This window comes from Callorhinchus milii, unplaced genomic scaffold (assembly GCF_018977255.1).
Source record: "Callorhinchus milii isolate IMCB2004 unplaced genomic scaffold, IMCB_Cmil_1.0 Scaffold5, whole genome shotgun sequence".
Lineage (NCBI taxonomy): Eukaryota > Metazoa > Chordata > Chondrichthyes > Chimaeriformes > Callorhinchidae > Callorhinchus > Callorhinchus milii.
The window spans coordinates 15569728-15594611 of record NW_024704746.1 but is presented as its reverse complement, the minus strand read 5'-3'; the positions used below and the strand labels follow the sequence as shown (position 1 = coordinate 15594611).

The window sequence follows — 24884 nt, the reverse complement described above, 5'->3', positions numbered from 1 at the left end:
TGCTTCAATGCTCCTATACTTTCTTAAGGGTGATTTTGATATAAAATGGGCAAAATTTTAAAGAGGAAATTATTTCATTTGTGTTCAGATAATGATGTACGTCAAGGAACCTTACAGCAAGATGATAGCAATAAGCAATAACCATTAGTTATTTGATATTGTGAAAGCATCAGCATTGAAATTCCACCTAGAAAATAGACATTACTACTTAATATTCAAACTTGCATCTGCATCACATTTTCTCAGATTTTTCTAGTGCACTGGAATGTCATATCCCCTTGGTATTGCTCAAAACCTGCTTAAATGTTCCACAGTAAATGCCACAACACATTTAACTTTATCACAGTCATTTTAAAGTAAAAATATGCATTGATATGGACTAAAATTGGTGTATAATTTTCAGAAAAACATTGACCAGGCTTTACAGAAATAGAGACAATCTTGTAGTCAATCAAGAAATATTTCTTGAAATCATGTGCATATTAGTTCAAACCGCTTCGGTTCCATTATGTAAATCTAATGTGATAGGTTGTGCAACATAACAAAAGGACAATTACTGAAGCTTTAATGACAGAGTACATGTATGTTCCAGATGATGATGAATGTGAAAATGCAACACAAACATGTGGATACAATGCAACCTGTACCAATACGATTGGAAGTTTCTACTGCACATGTGTCCAAGGTTTTCAGTCATCAAAAGGAACACAAGAATTTACACCAAACGATGGAAGCACCTGCATAGGTAAGATGCATCTTTTAAAAAAAATCTCAGAAGACCAGAGAACAGTTGTTTGATTCTATAGTCAGTTATTATGTTCAAAGAAAGAAAGAAAAGAGGCAATTTGAGCTCTTGTTAAACATATTATTTAACAGACTGGCCTTACGTCATTGCAAACATGCAGCATAGTCACTGCAACTTTTCAGTTTATTACCATATTGTTCGTATTATTGGATACCTGGTTATTCATGAAGCATTTAGATGTCCCAGCAGAATAATATGAAACAATTAAAAGAAGAAATAATATTGAGGCGTCGAAGTTGCAGTAATTCTTAATGATATTCACAAATCAGAGTTCCCGTCAAATTTGTAGACCACATCAGAGCAGAGTTCTCATGGGCTGAAGGCCCGCTACCGATGGTGGGGCAGCCAGACTCTGCTGAGTGGAGAGGTTGAAAATGTGTTAGCAGGTCACAGAGACCGGAAGGAGCAAGGTCATGGGGGCTTTGAAGGCGAGCACGAGGATTTTGAACTATTTTCTGGGAACCTGAATCCACCTGAATAGGCAGATGGGACCTTGGTTTCGTGTCACATCTGAAGGGCAACACCTCTGACAATTCAGCACTCTTCCAGCACTGCATCAAAGTGTCAGCAAATACTTTTGAGTCTCTAAATAATAAATAAATAATCCTTACATTTGATATAGCATTTTTCACGTCGGGAGGACGTCCCAAAGCGCTTCACAGAAGACACTGTAAAGTGAATTGACTGTATATTTGTGGGCGAACGCGGCAGCCAATTGCGCACAGCAATGTCCCACAAACAGTCGTAGATTGAAAATAACCAATTTATTATTTTTTTTTTGGTTTTTGGGGGGATTATTATTAGGCGTGTGAAGTAAGGAAACTTGCCCAAGGTTTCGCCCTGCCTGGAATTGAACTCAGGTCTCTCGCTTGCAAAGCGAGTGCTCTAACCACTGAGCTACAGGACTCCACGAGCCATGATGTAGGACTTGAATCCCCAGCCTTCTGACTCAAAGGCAAGAGTGCTACCAGCTAAGACAGGCTCCAGACATTTTTTCATAGTGATGATTCAAAAGAGAAATAATGCAGCTACCTGTTCTATAAACTATAATTCACAGTAATCAGTCTACACTATTTAAAACTGAAAAAATTTTAATTTTCCACAAGAGCAAAAATGTGCTGTTGGCTTTATATTTACAATCCTTCCTCCATAGGCTTCAAACAATGTTTGCAGAAACGTATGAGCCATTATTTGGACACTGGTACTGAATAATTGATTTTCACTGTTAGTATGTAAGAGAAAGTAACGCAGATATGGGGAAACCATAGCGTGCTTTGAAGAAGTTAATGTTGTTTGCTGTACACTGTCTGAATTTTATAGACATTGATGAATGTAGTGGAGATTACGCCGGGGGCTGTGGTGCCCATGCTAGCTGCAACAACACAATTGGAGGATTTTATTGCTCCTGTATTAATGGATTTCAGACATCTTCAGGGAACACAAATTTCTACCCAAAGCCAAATTCCACCCACATCATGTGCAAAGGTCTGTTATTGCGGTTTCAGACTAAGCAGCTACATACACATTTAAAAATATACTATAACCCATCAGGAACAGGTTACCAAACTTGAATTGAAACTATAACTACATGTACTGCAAAGTTAAGTGAAGGTGCGACGGTGAATGAAATGCTTTGAGTGAATTTCTATTGAATATTTTTCAGTTTAAAGCGTAGCTGTATATTTTATAAATCGTAAACCAATAGAAGGAAAAATACCTTGGATTACATTCGCAAGAGGTGAAATCATAATTCTAATTAAACGTATTTGACTGCATGGTGCTATCTAATGACTATATTCTTACCTTGGACACAGAGGTTAGTATTTTTGGTTAACATTGGAGAGAGCATCTTTAAATCTAATTCCCCTAGCGATGAGATTTCCAATATGCCATCAGGCAACATTGGCTTCTTTGGTTGGACAGAAAAAGAGTGACGGTGTCTGGCTTTGTCATTGCTAATGGTCAAGTTACACATTTGGGTTTAAGAATAAGAGGATGACCATGTTAAAAAACAGTAGTCGAGGTCCATAAAATTCCAACTCACATTACCACGCGTTGTGATCAAGAGCGACTGCTGGTCAGTGCCTCAGCATCACTTGAAAACTCATCATCACACTTCAGCTCCCATTGTTGAGCTGACACAATTTGAAGTGAGATGTCAAATCTGGACAGCATGATGCCAGGTGTTTGGACTTTTCGGCAAGAAAACATCGGGGTTTGCAACTAAATCACGCGATAAGTGAACCTGTTATAACATGCTCCCTCTGTATTTGCAACGGAATCGTAAACTGCTAGTAAACTGATGTACATCACATCATTTGTAGGAATCACAATCTGACCTGCCAGTAAAAGAAATCCCATCAAAGTGCAGTTCCCTCAAGTCAGCATGTAGCATCCAGTTCCCAGCAGCAGTCACTATTTACAAATCCTTTATGAATCTGGTTGTGAATACTGAATTTTTGTGCCCACTTCAGCCAGCAGCTACCATGTTGTTAGATTAATCTCATGGCAAAGTGAGGCCTTCTATTCTTTGAGGCTTCTGAGGTAGTTCCCCCTGAGGCAATGCTGAATGGCAACAAAATGGCCATCCATTCACATGCTTACTGTCAGGTTAAATTATTGCTTATTACAATGGTCTATTAGTTTTAGATCTTAGATTAATTAATGACAAAGTTCACATTGTAAAAGTTATGAATTAATAATTTGCTACTTTCAAGGACATTATATAATAAGTAATTTACTGTAAAAGAAATGTTCCCAGTTGGATTGGACATATGATAATTATTTGTCAGGTACACTAGTCCTAAGAAGCCTGATGGAAACTGAGTGACAGAGCGTTTGATAGAAATAATGTAGTCAATAATAACACATCACTATATCTTGAGACACCTGTTGTTTGAGATTAATGAAGAATCTTTTTACTGCGATTTCAGAAAAATCAAAGACACCGTGTCATTTAAATAATAACTGCCTTTCTGGAAGGATTAATGATACCCTGGAGGAGGTAAGGCTTCATTACTAACAATACAAAACTGATGCAAAATCTCATTTGTGTTTTGTAATAACATGAATCAAGGAATCTTAAGTACAAACTACTGTAATTTTACACTAACCTATATTTTAGGAATAATTATGCATAGAGCCTGAGATACCCAAAGAAAGCATTGCTTTGATTCTAAAGTTTCAGTTATACAGCTTGAAATGTTTTAGACAAAAAAAAATTCCTGAGAAGTAATGGCGATTTAATTTAAAATTATTATATCTTTAATGGGTTTATGAGATCAGAATGATGGTGAATTTTAATTTTTTTTGCTCTGTGGAACTGTGAAAACAGTTCCAAAACTTTTTAAAGAACTCATTCAAAATGTGATTATTATCATGGCAAATGTTGTTATGGGCACATATGGACTGTGCTAATTCAAAATAAACTGTAGAAAATGATCTTGGTTTGCTCTTTTGGCAGCTCAGTAATATAAAAGAACCAAAGGAACTCTTGGAGACAATTGCGAGGAATACTACAGGACAACTCTCGGCTTTTGATGTTCTTTTATATATTGAAGTCTTGTCACGGTCAATTCCAACACTCAGTGCAATGAACGACACAATACCTGATAAAGAAATGGTTACTAACGTTACCATCAATGTAGGTTTCACAAAGCAATCAATTTCTATTGTAAGGTTATAGATTGACAACAAACACTGCTAAGCATTAGCAATTTTAAAAAGCAGTCTTCATCTTACATTGACTTCCTTATAACCACTGTCACTGTTTGATACATTGTAGGCTTTGGTTAAAACCGTGAACAGTTTCTTAAAACCAAACGAAATACCCATTTGGAAAGAAATTGCTGAAGAAAACAGGAAAAAAGTGGTCACTAAGCTGCTGCATACTATGGAGAAGTCAACACTTGGAATTTCACAGCACTTGGAAAAGGCAACTCAGCTAGAGTTTAAGGAAAGCGATATTGGTAAGTTGAAATGAAAACAGCATTAAAATATAATAACAATCTAATGACCCACAGCGTTCTGCTGTGTGTTCAGTGTTTCAACACAAGGGTCATATTAGAGCTTAAGGAAATTCATGGCTTTCTTTTTAAACTTTTTTCATTGATGTAGCCTTCAAAAGACGCTTGAAATCTGTTATTTCTGACACATTGCTATGCAAAATACTCACCATGTTTTGCAGAATTTCTAATCTAATCAAAATAATTTAATATATGGTATCTCACTGTCATAGAGGCAGTGTTAATATTTTCAAACTCCATTATTCTCTGCTCCAGTGCAGTATTTTTTTGAAGGACCAAAAATGTACCTGATACAACCCAGAAAATAATTGGTTCTGAAATAAAATTAAGAATTTGTCAATATTCTGTAAAGAAAGTGGTTAGCTTTTGAGTATCAGCGTGCTTCTGTGTTTAGGTGTCATAAATATATATTTTTTTAATTTAAAAAATAAAATTTTCAAATAAGTCAATCCACAACTGTTTGTGGGACATTGCTGAGCGCCAATCTGTGAAATGCATCGAGGTGTCTCAAAGACGTGTTAAGGCATTATATCAAATGCAAGGATTATTATTACTTAAAAAGAAAATATTTTCAGTGCTATGGGGTACAAACGGGCAAGTGGGACTAGTTGGTAGCTTTTTTAAAGAGTCGGCACAGACACAATGGGCCAACGGCCTTCTTCTGTGCTGTAAAATCCAACGATTCTATACATACCATCCTTTGCCAGGAAGTTTGAGCGAATAATCTTTCACTTATGTGATTATGGGGAAGAGGAAGGGAAGGGTAGAGATGCTGCTAAAACTGCTGGGAGATGCAGTTCATTAGAACAGTTGACTTATCTCTGGAAGTTGAATTTGAATCCATCCAAAGACAGCAGGAATGAACGTCTCCTCACTCTAATGCCTGCTAGAGGTGTCATCAAAGACAAGGATTTTTATTATTAAAGGTTCCAAGCAAAATTAGTGAATACGTCTGGACAGATTCAGTTCAGCACCCACCTTGCTAATTGTATTTGTTTAATGCTGTGTCAGCTCATTTCTAGACACAATGAGATCTAAGGCCCCTTTTCGACATCAGAGATATTAACACATTGGCTATTTGTATTACATACTTTAAATACTTTACAACATGGTGTGCTGTGTCAGCGTGGTAGCTGCAAGCTGTTGCAGGAGTATTTGGGGTTTTCTCTTTCCATTGTGCCATTTTGATGTGCATTTTTCTTGTCCTTTTCAGCTTATTTGTTGCATTTGATGATAAAATGCTTGGTGCCTCAGCAAATTGAAAGCCTTTCTAAATAACATTTTAAGATCTGAGTTCAGGGCACCTCTCTTAAAATTTCATGTTACAGCAACAGCCTATATGAAGAATCAATTACAGTCTTGTCAGATATTTCAACACAACCACTAAATATACATACTGGGCACATTAGGGAAATGGGGATTCTATTCCTCAATGGGGAGACAGTATCTTTTCTCAAGTATAAATTTGAGGAGAATAGGACGAGTTAGTTCCATTGATGGAGCTTACATCAATAAAGACACATTGGCCAAATGGCCACTTACTATGATTCTGTGACTGGCCGAACAATGAAGGTTCAGTACAGATCCTCACATCATTCAGATTCTTATAGATTATATGAGGCTTTAGTGTAGACTCATAACATACCTAGTCTTGAATTATAATTTGTAGTAAAACAATAATTTTGTGCCCATACAGTATTTTGAAACTTATGAAGGAAAGTAAATGGTTAACTTAATACATTATTTTTTAAAATAAAAATACACAATACCTTACAAAAAGTAGGTAGATAAACAGCGACATTTCTCAGTGCTACTTGTTCAGCTTTTGTGGTGTCCTTCTAATGTGAAAGGCATTATATACTGCAAATGTAAATTTGTATTGTATTGTTGCATCCCTAATGTATTTAGTAAAATCAATACAAGTTGTAGAACTCTGCCTCCATTCAAAAAGGGGAGAGAATTCCAGCCACAGGGTTTAAATATACATTTTATTTTGGTAAATGTCTGTTTCACCTGCATATTCTGACAGAAACTGTTGCAAACAAACGCCTACTCACTAAAAAAAAAGCCTAGCTTGTGAAACTTGCTGCATTTTCAATAGCTTCCAGTGATACTTTTTTCTGAGCGTGCCAAACATAACAAATTCAGTAAAGTTTTCTGCTGGGAAACTGAGAATTCTTTCCTGGTGTTATATTACAGTATTTTATTGACAAGTATACTTTTGGATTACTTTTAGAGATGTCTCCTCAGATAGGGCTGTCAATTCATATTCTTATCTTATATTAATAATGTACATTTTTCTATTTTTTTTACAGCCCTCAAACTATATGCTTTTGATTCAAACCACATTAATCACTCCCAACCTCATGCAACCTTCGAAGGGAATCATATAACAATTTCTCCAAGGAAGACTGAAGGCAATGGCTCTAATGGTAAGCAACTACTGACTCTAGAGTATCAATTAAAAATGATATTTTCTTGTCCTACGTGCCAGTAATATGTATCTTTTTTTGTATGTCTTCAGGAACTGTCACAATCATTTTTATTCAGTATGACAACATTGGTTCTCTGCTTAAACTATCCAATAACTCTCGGGAATGGGAAATAAATGGCACTACACCACAAGAGGACTATACTGTGAACTCTCATCTCATTGCTGCTGCTATTAAGGCAAACCCCTCTACACTGTATCCGATGGAACATGTAACATTCACCCTAAAGCATTTAAAGGTTGGTACTAGATTATCAAAATTAAAACAGGGAACTACCTGCGGTAAACTTTCCATAACCTCCATCTCATGTTTACAACTCCAGAAAAAAATAAGAAAAACCTTTGGATTACAGCATACACTGAATAAGTACCAAGTGAATAAATAATTCAACTTATAAATATTTAAGAAGCTAAACATGAAAAGTTATTTGATAGGTTGTAAATTTTGGGTTGAAAACATTTGTAATCTACATTTTAAATTAGCGAAGGCAAATTATGTGTAAAATGACCTTTAAGCAGAAGACTCGGGGGGCGAGGAGGAGGCCAGACCCGGAGGAACGAAGGTAACGGTTCCTGTTTTTCGGAGAGGGGAGGTCAGCGAGGTAGGGGGGTGCAGAGGAATGGAGGGATTTGAATACAAGGGGAGGGTCTTGAAGTCGATCCTCTCTGGGACAGGCAGCCAGTGCAGTCTGGCAAGGACTGGGGTGATCGGCGAGCGGAGTTTGGTGCGGGTGAGAATGCAGGCGGCAGAGTTTTGAATGATCTGGATTTTATGAAGGTTTTGTTCCGAGAGGTGACAAAGGCATGGACCAGGGCTTCAGCGTCTTTCGGAGAGGTATTATTGGAGGCGGGCGATGCGTCGGAGGTGGAAGAAAGTGGTGCTGGTGAGGGACCGGATGTGGGGGAGGAAGGATAATTGGGGGTCAAACCTGACGCCTAGGTTGCGTACTGGTTCGGAGAGTTTTAGGGGGAGGTCGGGTAGGTGGAGGAGGTGAGAGCTGTGAGATTTTAGACGTTGACGAGAGCCAAAGGGTATGGCTTCCATCTTGTCAAAGTTCAGCTGAAGGAAATTTGTGTTCATCCAGAACCCTGAGATCTGACAGGTGCTGACAGAACATCAGGGGACTGGGGGTCGCAAAGAGAGGTGGTCACCTTCCTCCCCATCCCCCTGGCTCGGTGCCGGGATCCGTTACTGTAAAGCACTCTGAGACGCCGTCCGGCCTGGAGGTTGCTATATAAATCCAAGTTGTTGTTGTTGTTTAAATAATTGTTTTGAAATAGATCATAACCTTAATATCTTATGATTAACAGCTTCGATCTTTATCCTTTATCCTAATGTTATTTTGATTTCAATTTCTATGAATTCTGTGATTGAAGAAGCATAGTTATTGATCTTAATCTGCACAGCTGAACATCTTTTGATCTTTGGTTTCACTTTACTGTAGCTTGTGGACATAGAGAAGAATATTAATTCAGCATGCGCATTTTGGGACTATTCCTCTGAAAGTATGGAAGGGCATTGGTCCACGGAAGGCTGTGAGTCGCTCCACTTTAACGCTACACACACCATGTGCAGATGTTATCACCTGACCAACTTTGCAGTGCTAATGTCATCAGCCCCAATCATTGTAAGTATTAGTTTCTGCTAACTCGACCGTCTCAATAAGATAAATGATCATAGTTCTGTTGCTCGGTCAAAAGATGAAGGTCACAGTGAAGGAACTAGATGGAAATAGCTGCACCATCAGCAATTTTTTGGTAGAACTTTGTAAACCATCACTTGGATATTATTAGTTCCATTTAATATTGGACTTTTTGAACCAAGTAGAAGAGTATTTATGCTTCTGGATAATGTAAACTGTTTGGCAGTGTTGGAACTCAGTGACAATTTCAAGCTCACTTTGTCAGAAAATGTTGAGGGTAGTGGCTGGAGATTGTTTGCCACATTATCAACCCATAATGTATTACTGAGAATCACTAATTAGTCAAGATGGGATGACACTAATAATGCTGCGAGTTTTTAAGAGCATATGAAACTTCAATTAAAATGAAATTTATTATATCCTGATGGTTAAGGCCCAGACGGAACAAAACCTTAGACAAGTTTCCTTACTCTACATGCCTCTGTTTACTAACAGTAAGTTGGAACCCGGTTGTTAGTCAATTGGTGTATCGCTTTCCAGGAGTAATAATCCCTTTAAAAAAAAGTGCTGCTTTCCGAACCCCAGGCAGAGTGCAACTATTCTGACTGTGTATCTCCCATGTGTGTTTCACCCATATTTTACAAGGGTAATAATTCCTTCAAAATATGGGGAAAGAGCAATTTGTTAGTCAATTGGCAGATCGCTTTTTTTTACTGAGGGTAATAATTCCTTTAAATAAAATAATAATAATAAATTGGTCACGCAATCCACAACTGTTTGTGGGACACCGCTGTGCCCAATTGGCTGCCACGTTTCGCCCAGAAAATATACAGTCAATCCACTTTACAGTGTATCCTGTGAAGCACTTTGAGATGTCTTGAAGACGTGATAAGGCGTTTTATCATATGCAAGTATTATTATTATAAAATAAATAAAAATGATTTGATCACTCAATCTACGACTATTTGTTGGCCACTGCTGTGTGCAATTGGCTGCGGTGTTTTGCCCACAACATATAAAGTCGATTCACTTTACAGTATATTCTGTGAAACTCTTTGAGACGTTTCAATGACATAAGGCAAATTCAAGGGTTATTATTTTTATTATAAGGTAACTACTAATTCAGTGACAGAAGTGTTTAAACTAGGAAAAATTAGGTCAGATCACCAATGACTAAATTAATTTCCATATTTTAAATGTTTTCTAAAACAAAAAGGAATGAGCACATTTTACACTATTAAAAGGTGATCCATTTTCCTTCCAGGATGTGTATCACAACAATGTTCTTACACGGATCACTCAGCTGGGAATTATTGTGTCCCTGATCTGCCTGTCAATCTGTATCTTCACCTTTTGCTTCTTCAGTGAAATTCAAAGCACAAGAACTACAATCCACAAAAATCTGTGCTTCAGTCTGTTTATTGCAGAACTGCTTTTCCTAACTGGAATTAATATGAACGGCAATAAGGTAAGAGGAGTGTAATTCACCAGAATATTTTCCAAAGAAGATTTCAAATCTTTGCATTAATGTTTATCAGAGGCTGACACTCAAACCTGCCACTAATATGTACGATCAGCTTTGTTAACTCTTATTCAGCTCACATGCTAACGGATTGTTAGTATCTCTCAGAAAAATGCTGGTGACGCTTTGGCTCATCTCTTTTCCTCTATTAGCTAATAAGAAGAAGAGCTGTGCAAATTGAGGGAGGGCGGCAAAAAGAGAGCTTCTATCCCTTTAAAACAGCGTTGTCCAATTGAAATCGCTGACTACCCATAGGTGTGGCTACAGTGACACCATTTTAGTCCCATGCACTGATTTTCTTGGAAAACGCCTTATGTACACTCACACAATACAGGTGAACGTATTTCACGTATACGATTCCATGTATATTTACTTAACAAATATCTACTACCATTCAGTGCAAAACTTTGCAGTTTTCTCTTTACTGCTTGCTCTCTGCCATAATGTGCCCTGTTGGAGCTGCTTGTTATTGTCAGGACTTGCTTTTTTCTGCTGACTTGGAGCGGTTATTCCAAGCTGACCAGAATTGACAGCTCTCCTCTCCATAGAATATTGCTGGTGTCTCCCTGGTGCTAAAATCCAGTGTTTTCACCTGTGTTACACACCATTTTAGCAGATAACCCAACACGCAGTAACCAAGGAAGTAAAGCACACACAACGATCAAAAAACACTCGGACCCGTTGCTTTTCATCTAACCATTTTACCAACAAATGGGCAAAAAAGTCAAAGTGCACATGCTTTTGTCATGCAAATAGGAGTACAGTAAACTCCTGGCTCATTGGACTCTGGGTATCTGGCATTTGATCAACCAAAACATTGTTTTCAAAAAAAATTCCACAGGCCCAAAATTTCTGTAGACCACATGTAGACTTCTGACTGCCCAATGCAACGCTGAGCAGCCCACGTGATCCAACGCTTCCTGCCTCACCATCCTTTCTCTGGTATCCAGTGTGTGCGCGAGTGACTACTTTTTTGTATACAGTGCTTAGAAATGCATATGTAGCGCCACAAAATGCCAGCAAAAGAATTACTGGCATTTTCCGACACTACATATGTATTTGCTGCATTACCAAGATTGTAATTATATTTAGCTGGAAATTCCGTTCGCATACCAGGTCTGCCCACTATTAATCCAGCTATTTGGGATTTATCTGTTTCGAGATCACGTGCCCAAAGAAGATATCTATCACTCGTTTTTTTATTTACTAACTAAATATGCAATTGCGCTCCATCTGGATTCCCAATTCACCCCATGTGGTTCGTGGCATAATGCATTGGACAACCTTGCTTTAAAAATGGAGATAAATTCTAATTCTTCCTAATTGTGAGGAAATCTAAATGCAACAGCAGATTGATAAAATGGGGGCTGGCTTGACTGTTGCACAGCATACGCAGCTAAGCCTTTTAATCAAACGCTACAATTTGCGGGCATAGAGGAGGTTTTTTTAAACTGATTGAAATAAGGTCACATTTGCATTGCACTCACATGATTCATCATCATAGTGTCATCAGTAAGAATTTTTGATTTCTACCAGGTTGATGATGAGTACATTGATGTACCACTAATAAATGATTTAAATTATTTTCTTTTCAAAACCACTGATCAAAATGTACAGAATTGCGACGAATATTGAAAATCAGCCACGATATTTGACTTCCGATGTTTTGTTTTTCCTAGCTCTGGTGCTCCATTATAGCTGGATTGCTGCATTACTTCTTCTTAGCAGCCTTTGCATGGATGTGCATTGAAGGCATACACCTTTACCTTATAGTTGTTGGGGTAATTTACAACAAAGGTTTCCTCCACCGAAATTTTTACATCTTTGGCTACGGCAGCCCATCAATTGTTGTTGGAATTTCTGCAATTCTTGGCTACAAGTATTATGGCAAAGATAAAATGTGAGTACTGAGCAGCACATGACACTGAAAAACATTGGCATTTATTTGAACCCAAGTATTTTGGCTTAATATGTAGTTTTCTGCCTTTTTCTTTTTCAACAGTTGCTGGCTCAGCACAGAAAACAACTTTATATGGAGTTTCATTGGACCAGCTTGCTTAATCATTTTAGTAAGTACTGACTTGAACTTTTCAAACCAAATTCTAGAACTAAATGTAGTTTTTCGGTTACAGACTAAAGCTTTAAATGTCAGAGAAATGGACTGACAATAGGCATAGCAGAGGTTTTGTTGTATTCCAGATACCAGCAACTCAACTGAAGTCAAAGGGTTACCGATGTGTGAGTTGTGACAAGACAAAAATTGTGACTCAGTTTTCTCCTCTTCCTCTCTGGTCACTCATCCTGGGTATGATTTCACAGTTGTTTTCTGGTGCCCCACAACGTGGAGTCCTGTAGCGTATTGGCTAGTGCACTTGCCTTGTGAGGCAGAGGACCACGGTTCTATTCCCGGGAGGGTGAAACATTAGTCAAGTTTTCTTACTCCACACACATCTGTTTACCTAGCAGTAGATAATAATCCAGTTGTTAGTCGATTGCTTTTCCAGGGGTAACAGTTCCTTAAAAAAAAATTAATTCACTTAATCGACGACGGTTTAGTGGGACACTGCTGCGTGCAATTGATTGCCACGTTTTGCAACAAAATATAAAGTCAATTTACTTTACAGTGTATTCTGTGAAGCACTTTGAGACTTCTCGAAGACATGATAAGGCGCCTTATCAAATGCAAGGATTATTATTATTAATGTTACCATTCTTCAAGTGTTTGGTCGTCCAATGAATGCCTGATTGAGAACCTTGGCAGTAACTATTTCAGCCCCAACTAAGATCCATCAACTTATCACAGATCAGGAATGAAACGTACCTTCAAGGTGTGGAAGGCTGTTTCACATCAAACACTGCCTTTAGCAACTGAGCTGTCACAACCATCTTTTTTCAAAAAAAAACTTTGCCAAGAATTATCAAACCCTAACACCTTCATTCACTTATTTAATGTTTTGATTACTGAGACAGAAACCTACTCTGGGGAAATGATTCATACCAATAATAGGAAGGACCTGAATTAACGGAAGTAAAAATACAATCATTAACATGGGCTATTCCAGCTTCAATAGTGCATGTTAATTCAACTCCTGCACGCAAAGAAGTTTTAAAAAGCATTACTGATGGTGACTTTCTTTCCTGAAGGATGAATGGACAATTCAATGGATTTAGTGAATAAATTACTACAATTATAATTAATTTCAAGTTGGACGTAAAACAACTGAATATGGAAACAGTCCGATTAAGCTATAAAGGAGATTGAAAGTCTTTGAAACCTTATCAGTACACGTCAATATGGGAATAGCTTTCATATTTGCAGACATTTTATAATTCAGTGAACTGTTCAAGCAATTTGGTGCCATTTCCTTCAACACTTGTTAGCTTAGGTTATGATATTGCGATGTCCAATTGAATGTCTCTCTAGCCTTCCTCTTGTATCTGGCAGCAGCCAAATTAAAGTTAGCTGCACTTCCTTCAGTGGCACATTTTGGGGACAAAGTTATGATGTGTTGAAAAAAATGCTGTTGCTAATTAATACAAGCATTGAAATTAGCCTCGCCTGCGCTTGAGATGGATTCCCGTGCCCCACACATATTTCTACATGATCTCACCAAGAAGCCACACACATTGGATTGCTAGTATTGGTCTGCTAGTTAGTGAGTTAGTAGCTTTACTTTATTTTGTCCAGAATCCAGATAACTGACAATCCAACGCCACAATCCATGAGTCCATGAACAATGTATATGTGGCGTGAGCTACTTATCAACATGACTATTGAGACATGATGTACGGAAAGGGGGTCAGGGCATTCTGCAGGACACCCAGTTAATGTGTCAATTTATCACAATATCATTAATTTCAATGCTTGTATTTATTAGGACATCACAATTTTCACCGAGGCCCTCGGACTGTTCTTTTGATAGTTATCCTTGGTGGTTGAGAAGCTTGACTTTGAACAACACTCCCGATTCATTGCTTTTTCCTCAACCTAACAAACATAACAAAATTTGGTTTGAGTCTAACCTATGCTTTCACCATGTCAGCCACTGTTAAACGCTCTGTGACGCTACCCTGTGTGGAGGGTGCTATATCAGTGCCAGTTGTTGTTGTCATTCCTAATCATGTTTCACAAAGGAATATTGAGAATACCACCAAACAATTGAAGCTCAAGATTTTGGGGGTTCTTATATCTTACTTCTTCAATAGTCTTCCATCAGAGCCATAAATACGAATAGGTTGCATCATGCTCCAACAGGCAGCTTACTGATGAGACAAGTATTGTATTGTCATCTTTCTGTATTTTCCATGGCAGACTGAAAGATCCAATTGCCACTACTCCTCTGATCTTGACATCTTCTGAAGCAGTGTTACTATGTCAGCTCCACTCAATAACATTTAAATTGGGTTACTCGTTCTAAACCCTCATTATCTAGCAAGCGTACGGCTTGGTTTTGTCGAGGATGTGCCACTGTCTCCAGAGTTACAGCACACAGTAAAATAAAAATGGTATTTCAAAATCTTAAGCGTTGCTCGTTCCTCAGTTGCTAGTGTGGAACTGAACAATGCAGGCCTGAAAGACCCCAGACTTGTTCTCTGCTCTATGTAGAGTTACCTCATCTAAGCCAGGCCAGCAGTGAGAGCACTACAATTGCACGCAGCACTTGGAAGGGAAAACTCAGTCAGGGTTTCTGCTCAGCTTTGTTACCCGGTGACCCCTGCCTGTGGGCAACATCGGGTGATGATGGAATTAAGCTCTGTTTGTGTTTGAATGGTTGGCTGGATTCACTCATTAAGAATGGGCATAATAGGTAAGCGATCAGCATACAGCAGATACCCCTGAAACTGTACATCAGTGTGACTCACTGTTTCCACAAAGGGAGAGAGTGTCAGAGAGAGGGGAAAGATGCTTTTTATAGGATGGGAAACATCAGCTAAAACAGCCCTCTTTATATACATCACAAAGGATTGCAATCTATCTGTTTTCAGTTGTGCTAAATTCACAAGTTATATTGTTTGATGGCAAAGAGGTTTTGTCAGTTTCTGAAAGGAGCCTTTTTAATGGGCTCTATTCACTGCAGGTATTGTAAGATTTCAGTTAAGAAATAAGCAAGAAAGAAAACTAGAGATTAGTAAACCTTTGTGGCCTTCCATTTTGCAGTAGATGCTATTGTTTACTTAAAATTTGCAAAGACCCAGTCTGTAGTCCCTTGAGCAAACCTATAATTAAATCATTTCTGTACTGAAAACACCATCATTGTTGACAAACATCTGCTATTGAAAGCTCACCTCCTACCTTCCTAGTCATATGTGAAACAGTAAGAAATAATAGGTGCAAAACATGAGCATGCCATTGCAAAAGGATAGGAGCAATATAATAGATATGCCTTCCACCAAGAATATTATAAATCTGGCTTTGATATAAAAAAATTTAAAAAGTCTACTTCCTTTTAATAAAACTCCATACAGTGTGATTCACTTCATAAAAGTGTCAGGGTTCAATTAATACATATTTCATTTTATCGATTCAAAATTAGATTTCAGCAAAATAATGGCGAAATTGGTAATAAAGAATATTTTTAAAGAAATAAAAGTTTAATTCACTTTTTCAATTGCACTTATGGCTCCAGATAAAGCACAGACTGAATGGTATCAATTAGATTTAAAATGGGGATAATTAAACCCATGGACAGCTTTATCAAAACAAAAAGAAATTGTATTTCTGCGTAGCTCCAGCTTAATTATATTGTATAAACTACAAGATATTAGGAGCAAGTTCTCCAGAGGCTGGAAATTGCCTTTCTACCACTACTAAAATACTGAAGTATTTTTGGCATAATCCCGAATCCTCACTGTGATAATTAGTTCACTTTGACAAAGATAAGTGACATCTTCCCATGATACACCAGCAAAAACTCAACACTTTCACCATTGTCATAAGGAGCTACAATTAGTGCAAGCACTGACATGTTTCAGCTGCAGCCATCCATATTAATGCTGCAGAGCTTATGCCATTCGCTTTTCTGTTTGACGTTGCAGACAGCGCTGCTTTTCCATCTCATAAATATTACACCTGCAACTAAATTAATCCCTCAGCAGATATGAGTATGTTGAAATATAGCATTTTAGAAGCTATGAAGATGTTCGTTCCCTTTCGGTAGACCAAACAGATCAGCACTCAATATGCAAGTCACAAAAGATGTTCCCACCAAACTGGAAGCACTAGGAGCAGCGAAAAGCACAAAGATGCATTTTAGTAGCTTGTGATAAGCTCTGAATGTTGAAAATGTATTCAATCTAATACAATAAAATACATCACCGGGAAGGCAGGACAGAGTCTAGATTTATGTCTAGAGGATGATATTTTAAATCCGAAAGTGTATCAAATGGATTCATATGGCATGTCCAGCCCTAGAGATGCAGGTTATTGTCATAACCAGTGGCAAAAGAGATTAGGTGATCCGTTCAGAAACAAGACACTGTATCTAAAAAGTATAAATATAAATAACGTGCACTGATAACATACACAACAAAGAGGTGAAAATAAAACGTTGAGACACAGCGAAAATATGGAGAAAATAAAATCAGCGAAGGAAAGTTGAAACAACCGTCAGGATTGCTGTGCAGTCGATCAGCTTTGAGGTGTCACGTTATTCCGATTAACACAAACTGCTAATAAACTAGAAGAGGGCAAAAATCTTCCCATCTCTACAGTTCAGACATTTTGTTAACCAGCTCTTGCTGCAGTTTCATATAGGAAACTGTGAAAAGCCAAATTCCCGGAATGTCTTCAACTGCAAGGAAATGAGCATTTGTTTGTTAACTATCGCAGCGATACAGCTCAAAGAAATGGATTTCATTTTAATAGCTGATCTATCTAATAGATAACTCACTATCTAACAGATAGCTATCGATCTAACAGATAGATCAGCTGAGTCAGTCAGGAATAACAGCAAATAAGCAGTAAAGCTTAAAAATTGCTTGTAAAAGAAAAAAAAATCCATCTTTTTAACCATCACAGAAAATCTTGCAGAGCTAATTAAGTCATAAAGTCTTCTCTTAATGTGGCGATTGACTTGTGGAGCCATGCAAGTGATTTGCTGAACTAAAAAAAAGCTGAAGGGATCTTCACTCTGTAAAACAAGATTTCCTGAATTTCCAATGTTTTTTTTAAATTAATAATTTAAACTTTGGGATTTTTGGGGGTTAGGTGATGTTAATGATTTATCAGTCTGCATTCAACTGTCCCACAACTGTGTATACACACACACACACACAAGTGAAAACACACAACGTCTTAACTGAAAAAGTAGTGGAGGAATTTTGAATTTTTTCAAATTCAGAAACACGTAAGTGTGAGTGATTACATTCAAGGCAGCAGCTACTTGAATCATCTTGCAATGTTCTTTTGATGTCAGAAAATCAGAACGTTTTGATAGTCACCATTGCAAAGCGAGCGCAGCAAAGCCAATGATCAGGGGAGAGGACACACTACTAATTCTAGGAATCGTGGAGAAGCTGAATTCATAGTTAAGGCTCAAAGAAACTAAAAATAAATGAATTGTTTACTGGAGCGCATGCAAATTTGTCATATTTCTCGTGGTGGTCCCTTTACTTGGACAAATGAATTTTTTCATTGAATTTTGAAACATCAGATTTTGTTCTTCAAAGCTTGTCCTGGAGTAAAAGGAAACAACTGTGTAAAAGACTGGTGCTCACTTTGGAAAGGGTACTTTACATTTTATTAAATACCGTTACTGTGGTGGAGGAGGGGAGGATGATTCTGCTTATGTGTTGCGTGTAGCCCATTAGCAATACTAAAAAAAATTTTGCTTCTTGTTCTTCGATAGTGCAGAGAATCAAGTACAAAACCCTTGTTCTCACCTTCAAAGGCCTTCATGCTTTGGAGTGGAGGGCTCCGCCCTACCTCTCTGACCTCCTAACCCCTTATCAGCCTGTCATCTCCCTCCGCTTGGTGGACACCGGCCTGCTTCAGGTCCCCCGCACTTTCTGCCCCACCGTTGGTGGTCAGGCATTCAGCATCTCTGCCCCCACACTCTGGAACTCTATCCCACAAGCCCTCTGCCCCAACCCCTCTCTTGCCTCCCTCAAGTCCCATCTAAAGACCTTCTCTTAGGCCATCCTCCCACTCCCAACCCCCTTGCCCTAAACCCCTCCTGACTCCAACTCCCAGCTCAGGTTCAAAAAACGCTGACTGTCCAATCTTTCTGATATGAAAGGCGTGTAATTAAGTGTAATTTGCTGGTGGTGTTATTGTTGTAAGAGAGATAGTGCCTATAATGCCCATCATTCTGACCCTGTTAGCCAACCCTGTTGGCTCAGCGTCAAGCTCCACCATTGTTAAGTGCTCCGAGACACTACCCATGTGAATGCTGCTCGTGCTTGTTGCTGCTGCTGTTATTAAGAGTTGCTATATTAAGCACCATGGAGAATTTTACGTCAAGGCACATTGCTTATCGTTTCATCCAAAGATGTAAATTGCACCATTTATTTCAATCAGTATTGCTTTTTAAACATTTATGGAGCATAATCATTTCAACATTAGCCTAATATTTCACATAATGTTGAAAATCCCTGTATGATTTGTGCTTAGCTTTTAATTGAGTCAACCTGGCACCTCCAAACAAGAACATTAGTTTGACAGCAGCATTGTATAACCTTGGAAGCACAGGCTGCCTTGCAATCTTCAAAATATGCTGATACTTGATGCTTGATGTTGAATATAGAATGCGCCAGCTTGCCTCATGTTGTTCCATTTCCCAGCACTGACAGCCCTCGCCTTGATGAGCATACAAACTCACCCTAAAAACTGTGAAGTGCAGGAGTTTTCAACTGTACCCATCTGTATGAATGGAGTACACCATGCAGAAATGCTCCTGTCTGCTTGAAAATCTTACGAGACCCTGAGATTCTTAATATGCACGCTTCAACGATAGAGTTGCTAAAATATATATTTATGTAACATGATACATTTAGTGTTCTTAAGTAGTAATATTTCAAATGTGTAGAGTGGACAACAAATCTGAAAAGCACTCTCATTATTTCATAAACTATTTTGGCTGAGCGAGCAGTGTCTTAGAACAGCCTAAAACACTGCCTGCAGTTAAACCATGTCAAGTAAAGCAACAGCCAAGACACTGACATGAGACATCGCTGCTCAGCCAGGAGGTCATCACACTAGTTATTGTTTATTTATTTGACATAGACAGAAAAATAACTTTACCCAGCCTTTCTCCTGCAAACTGTTTTGAAATAAAGATTCCAATTAGTTTACATTCGCCATAGAATTGCAGCCTTCAATGTATTTGCTGTCTGCAAACCTATCAGTTAACCAATTTTCAGATCTCTGTTCAAAGGTTTGTTTCACAATGTGGAAACAAATGTTTTCACAAAGATACATTTTTCTAGTTTTGATTCTTGTGCTCTCTCTCGTTGATCAAGATCTGGTTTAAATTGGCAAAACCTCAGATACTGTATTACTGTTTCTCAAATAACATTTTTTCAACTTCTTTCCAAAAAGACTATCTCTGATTTGTTTCAACCTCTTACATTACAGGTCAACCTGCTGGCATTTGGAGTCATTATTTACAAAGTATTCCGTCACATATCCATGCTGAAACCAGAAGTGAGCTGTTATGAAAATATTAGGTATGTTTCGAATGAAAAAAACACTTACAACAGGTGATATTGTAAAAATAATTTGTTCCTTAATCTAGCATTCAGGGCTACCTTAATGTTGGAGAATATTGAATATACTTTAAACAACCAGATTCCACTTCAGATCATTATTATGAGCACCACATGATTAATGGCACATTTATACATTCAGTTCAGTAACTTCCCGTACAGCTCAGGCCAAAAACAGCTTTGCAGTTCTCATTGGAAATAATGTCAGTTCCAGAAATATATTGGAACCAAACGGTTCTGCCTGGAAATGCAGCACCAGCAGCTGTTACAGGAAAAGCTTCTGCTTCCAATTATTCCTTAATGTTAAATAAAAAGGTATCAAGCGATCTGTCCTGCTGCTAGCCACCAAACGTAACAAGTGAGCACGCGGCTTTGCAAACATATGATCAGTGAAAGCTTGTTATTCCTCATTGATGAATAGCATGCTTAAAAAAGTGACAAAAAGCGAGTTCAAATGAAACCATCTGCTTAGTGTGCAGGCCCCTGGGGAAGAGAACTCTTCGATAACTTTTACTCCTATTTATAGGCTTTCCGGTGTATGTATTTGTCCTGATGATAATAAATAAAGTTTACATCTTTTAAGAAACCCTATTCAAAACGTCCAGTTTTTAAAAAAGTTGTAATTATTTCTCTGTTTGCAAACTATAGAAAAGCTTGCCTTTTTTAAAAAAAAAATCTGAATCTCCCATCACTGAGCTATTAATGTATCCAATAATAAATGATTGCTGTCATAGCATTGCATCTCCCCGAGTATCAAGTGGAGAGATTGGACCAGAGCTCAACAGTGAGTCCCTGCAAACTTGTGCTGGATGGGTTAATAGTAAAATTGTAAATGGCCATGTCAACAGAAGGTAAATCTTGGATTGCTGTAATGTTGCAGTTCCAGATTTATATTATATCAGTGAGCGAGTTTGTTGTCTAATTTGCTCTCCTTGTGTTAGGTCCTGTGCCCGAGGTGCTTTGGCATTGCTCTTCCTCCTTGGAGCCACCTGGACATTCGGTGTTTTGCATATTATCAAAGGATCCATGGTAACAGCGTATCTCTTCACTGTCTCCAACACATTTCAAGGGATGTTCATCTTTATATTTCTCTGCATTATGTCAAAGAAAGTAAGTGCACGTTTACTTGTTCTGCTGTGCTGATAAAGAAACTGGAAGCTGTTGACTTAAGCAATAATAATAATCCTTGCATTTGGTGTAGTGCCCTTTCACGTCAGGAAGACATTCCAAAGCATTTCATAAGATATATTGTGGAGTGTGTGTTACGTATTTTGTGGGCAAACATGATGATGATACAATGGGCTGCACATTTGATGATACATGACGCAATGGGCTGCAAATTTTGGCAGTGATTTGCGCGTTGGAGCTCAGGAACTGTGTGAATCCAGGCTGGATCCCTGCTCATCTCATCACCTGGAGAACATGATTTCAGAAACAATTGAGTTCCCAGCTGCAGTGTTTGAAGAAGGTGGCATCCAGTAACTCTAAACTTACTCCTTTTTCTTTTCTAAGTTCCCCAGGCTGCTCAATTAACTTTTCAATAATGTTCAAAAGTAAACACTTTTTTTGCCTAGCTTGATTGAAAAGCAATGCTCCAGCCAGCTTCCAACTCCACTCCATATACCATCACAGCAGGATATACATAGCAATACACAACTCACTTTCCTGAGGCTTACTAAAATAGTGTTCACATTGAAGCCAGTAATAAACCTCATCCTTCATTTTATTATGGTTTCTAACAATAACAGTTTAGAGTCTGCAATTAACAAGCATTACTGAACATTAATCTCCACAATGTCATTTTTGGCGGCTTTGTGGATAGATGATATAGGCTATAGGTGATTGTATGACTGGCAAGCCAATAACTCAAGCACTTTACAATGATCCAGCAATAACAGTGCAAATTGCATAGGATCAACTTTGTAATTAAAATAAAAATTGATAGTAACACCTTTTTGTTTTTACGTAATGTTTCAGTGTAATGTTCAGCTTTTGGTCAGCCAAGTGTCTCACCCGCGCAGAAACCCATCAGCGTGCTGTAGAGTACCCAATTTCCCTATGTCTGGAGCCATTCCCGTATCTATATTTTTTTACTGTCCTTTGTCTCATCAGTTTATTAATGTTGGAAAGCTTTCCTGTTAGTGTTCCATAATTTGAATTGCATTCAGCCATTCACATTGCCAGCTAGGATTATGGCTGGCCACCATATTTTGCCATTAAATTTCTATAAACCGATGGAAAGAATACCTTTCATATACCAAAACTAAAAAACATTCACATCACATAAGGTGAAGCTACAATAGTACTGAAAAATAATATTAGTGTTTTAGGATATTCACTACCAGGCATACAATGTATCAAGCTGTACTTTTTATTTGTTATGTATTGTGTTATGTTATGTTGGGTATTGTTATGTTGTTACTGCAGCTGTGACAAATATCCATGTCTACATCTTAGAAAAAAACTAACTACAGTCCTGTGATAAAATACAGCCCTGAGTTTGGTTTTTCTATCCTTGTGGCTTTTTTTTTCTATAAATGGGACTATATAAATAAATGTAAATTATTGTAAAGAACTTACAATAATTCTTTATTGAAGGGATGTGCAGTACCTAAGTGAGACCTGACAATACAGTGGTTTGTGGGATGTATGGTTAAGATCCTGTGTTAAGCCTAAGAATAATCACGATATAAATTATGGTTGAGTAGCATGTTCCAACAGCAAATTGGAGCCCAACTACCAAGATTACCTCAAGGAGATGGTTTTGGCAGATCATCAATTTGTACCCACTATTCTTTAAACTCAGAGGGTACAAATCAGTTTGGACTTAACTCAGAAATGGTCTCTTGAAAGTTCTTGGAAGATTCATTGAACAGCCCCATAAATGTTTAAGGGATCTTTTTAATGTTATTTATAACATTGATAAACTAACATCTGATATCACAGTTCTGCACATGTGCTGAATTCTCCTAAGCCCCAGCCAATGCAATTAGAAAGTCGGTGATGTAAAACATATCCTGCTACTAATGGCCCCTCTGCTGGAAAGCATAAACTGGGCATCTTCCAGAAGCTGGTGACTCAGTCATTCATATGACGACAAATTATTTCTTTCAACTCAAAGCTGAGAACACATATTGCAATGCCATTAGTAACCATCATGTAAAAGCCCTCATTTGTTTATCTGTAACACAGTTTATTATGACAACTTGTACTGATTAATTAGAGTGGTTGCACTATACGCATATAGCCAAAACTCTTTGCAAAACCACTCTGCTCAAGAGACAGTGTATGAGTTTAACAATAAAATAGAGAAGAATACGTTAATGACAGGCCCACTGATAGATGGCGAGAATATTGCTCCATAAATAAATGATCATTTATAATTTTTTTGCAATAATAATAATCCTTACATTTAATAAATAGAACCTTTCACAGTGGGAGGATATCTCATAGCACTTCACATAATATATGATGTAAAGTGTATTGACTGTATTTTGTCAGTGAAATCTGTTCTGTTAAATTACCATTTAATGGAAATTGATGCATTGTGACTAAATTCTGAAAACTCCCTGTTCCATTCTCTATAACACTGATGCCATAAGTGAATGTATTCAACAAACAAGTAACCAAAGATGAGGTTGCAAAGTTTGAAAGGACAGTATAATTATTGTAAGAGGTTTGGATGCAGTGATCATATTTGTATCTTAAATATCCAATTAAGCTCCACCAAAAAAAAAAAATCCCCAAACTGACCTGCTAAATGGAAACGTTTGAGGTCAATGTGGAAAGGAAGAAAGATTTTGAAGGGAAATTCTGGAGTTTGTGCCGTGTTAATTTGGGAAGGTCAAGGTTCCTGCTGGAAGGATACTGCTGGCCGTTGTGCTAAGATTGCTGTATCCATCCTGTGAGCTCAATTTTTTCAATGGAGACTTTTCAGTGGCATATATCAATGTTATTTATACTGACCTTTGCTCACTAAAATTAGGCACAATTACTTGTGCACCTTTAGGTACTAATTTATCCTAGGGGAGGGAATAGATCTCCCATACTACGAAACACCACAAAGCCTCCAAGATGTTTTTTCAACAAGGGCAAAATCCCCCCCCACCCATTGTATTCAAAGTTTACAGCATAGATTTTTAGTTTTATCTATTTTTTACAGGATTCTGACTCAATCTGTGATATGAAGTACTATTTTTGAATAACATAATTAACAATGGAAATTGAACCAAAGTGAAGCCTCTGTTACTATACACTTGCATGTTACTTTATAGTCCCAGGACTAGCAATATAATTACACATAAATAGCTTCATAATTACATTGTTATTCATAGAAAATAAAATGTTATCATGACTGCCTCAATAATTATAAGTCTGATAGATAGGTTCAGCTCACACGTGCTTAGAAATATTAACAGAGTTTTGTTATTTATCTCCATGTATTCTATTGAAGTTCAGAGCTGGAAAATTCTATTACCCGACTAGCCAACAGCAAGTTACTTTCCAGCTTTGGACAATAAATCATGTAACTTGCCAGCTTACAAAGTGGCAAAAGGGCATTTATTTCCATCACTAATTGTTTTTAGTTTCATTCTTTGNTTTTTTTTCTTGTTGCTGCATTTGACCCTTCATAACTCGCACAAGCATTTTTCTACTCTATCGATTTGGTTAAAGATGTAGCTATTTAATTTAA

The 24884-nt window shown here is 37.7% G+C and overlaps 1 protein-coding gene across 2 annotated transcripts in view; it reads left to right on the top strand.

Moving 5' to 3' along the window:
* The window catches only part of adgrl4 (adhesion G protein-coupled receptor L4), a 38577-nt gene that overhangs the window by 11703 nt on the left and 1990 nt on the right, over positions 1–24884 (top strand). For both annotated transcript variants that reach the window (XM_007887241.2, XM_007887239.2), the window contains 12 exons: positions 593–745; positions 3739–3809; positions 4269–4448; positions 4590–4773; positions 7146–7262; positions 7355–7560; positions 8767–8949; positions 10229–10432; positions 12166–12386; positions 12489–12555; positions 20061–20152; positions 21133–21301. In XM_007887241.2, the coding sequence (XP_007885432.1) occupies positions 593–745; positions 3739–3809; positions 4269–4448; positions 4590–4773; positions 7146–7262; positions 7355–7560; positions 8767–8949; positions 10229–10432; positions 12166–12386; positions 12489–12555; positions 20061–20152; positions 21133–21301 (1847 nt within the window). The remainder of the gene's footprint in view (positions 1–592; positions 746–3738; positions 3810–4268; positions 4449–4589; positions 4774–7145; positions 7263–7354; positions 7561–8766; positions 8950–10228; positions 10433–12165; positions 12387–12488; positions 12556–20060; positions 20153–21132; positions 21302–24884) is intronic.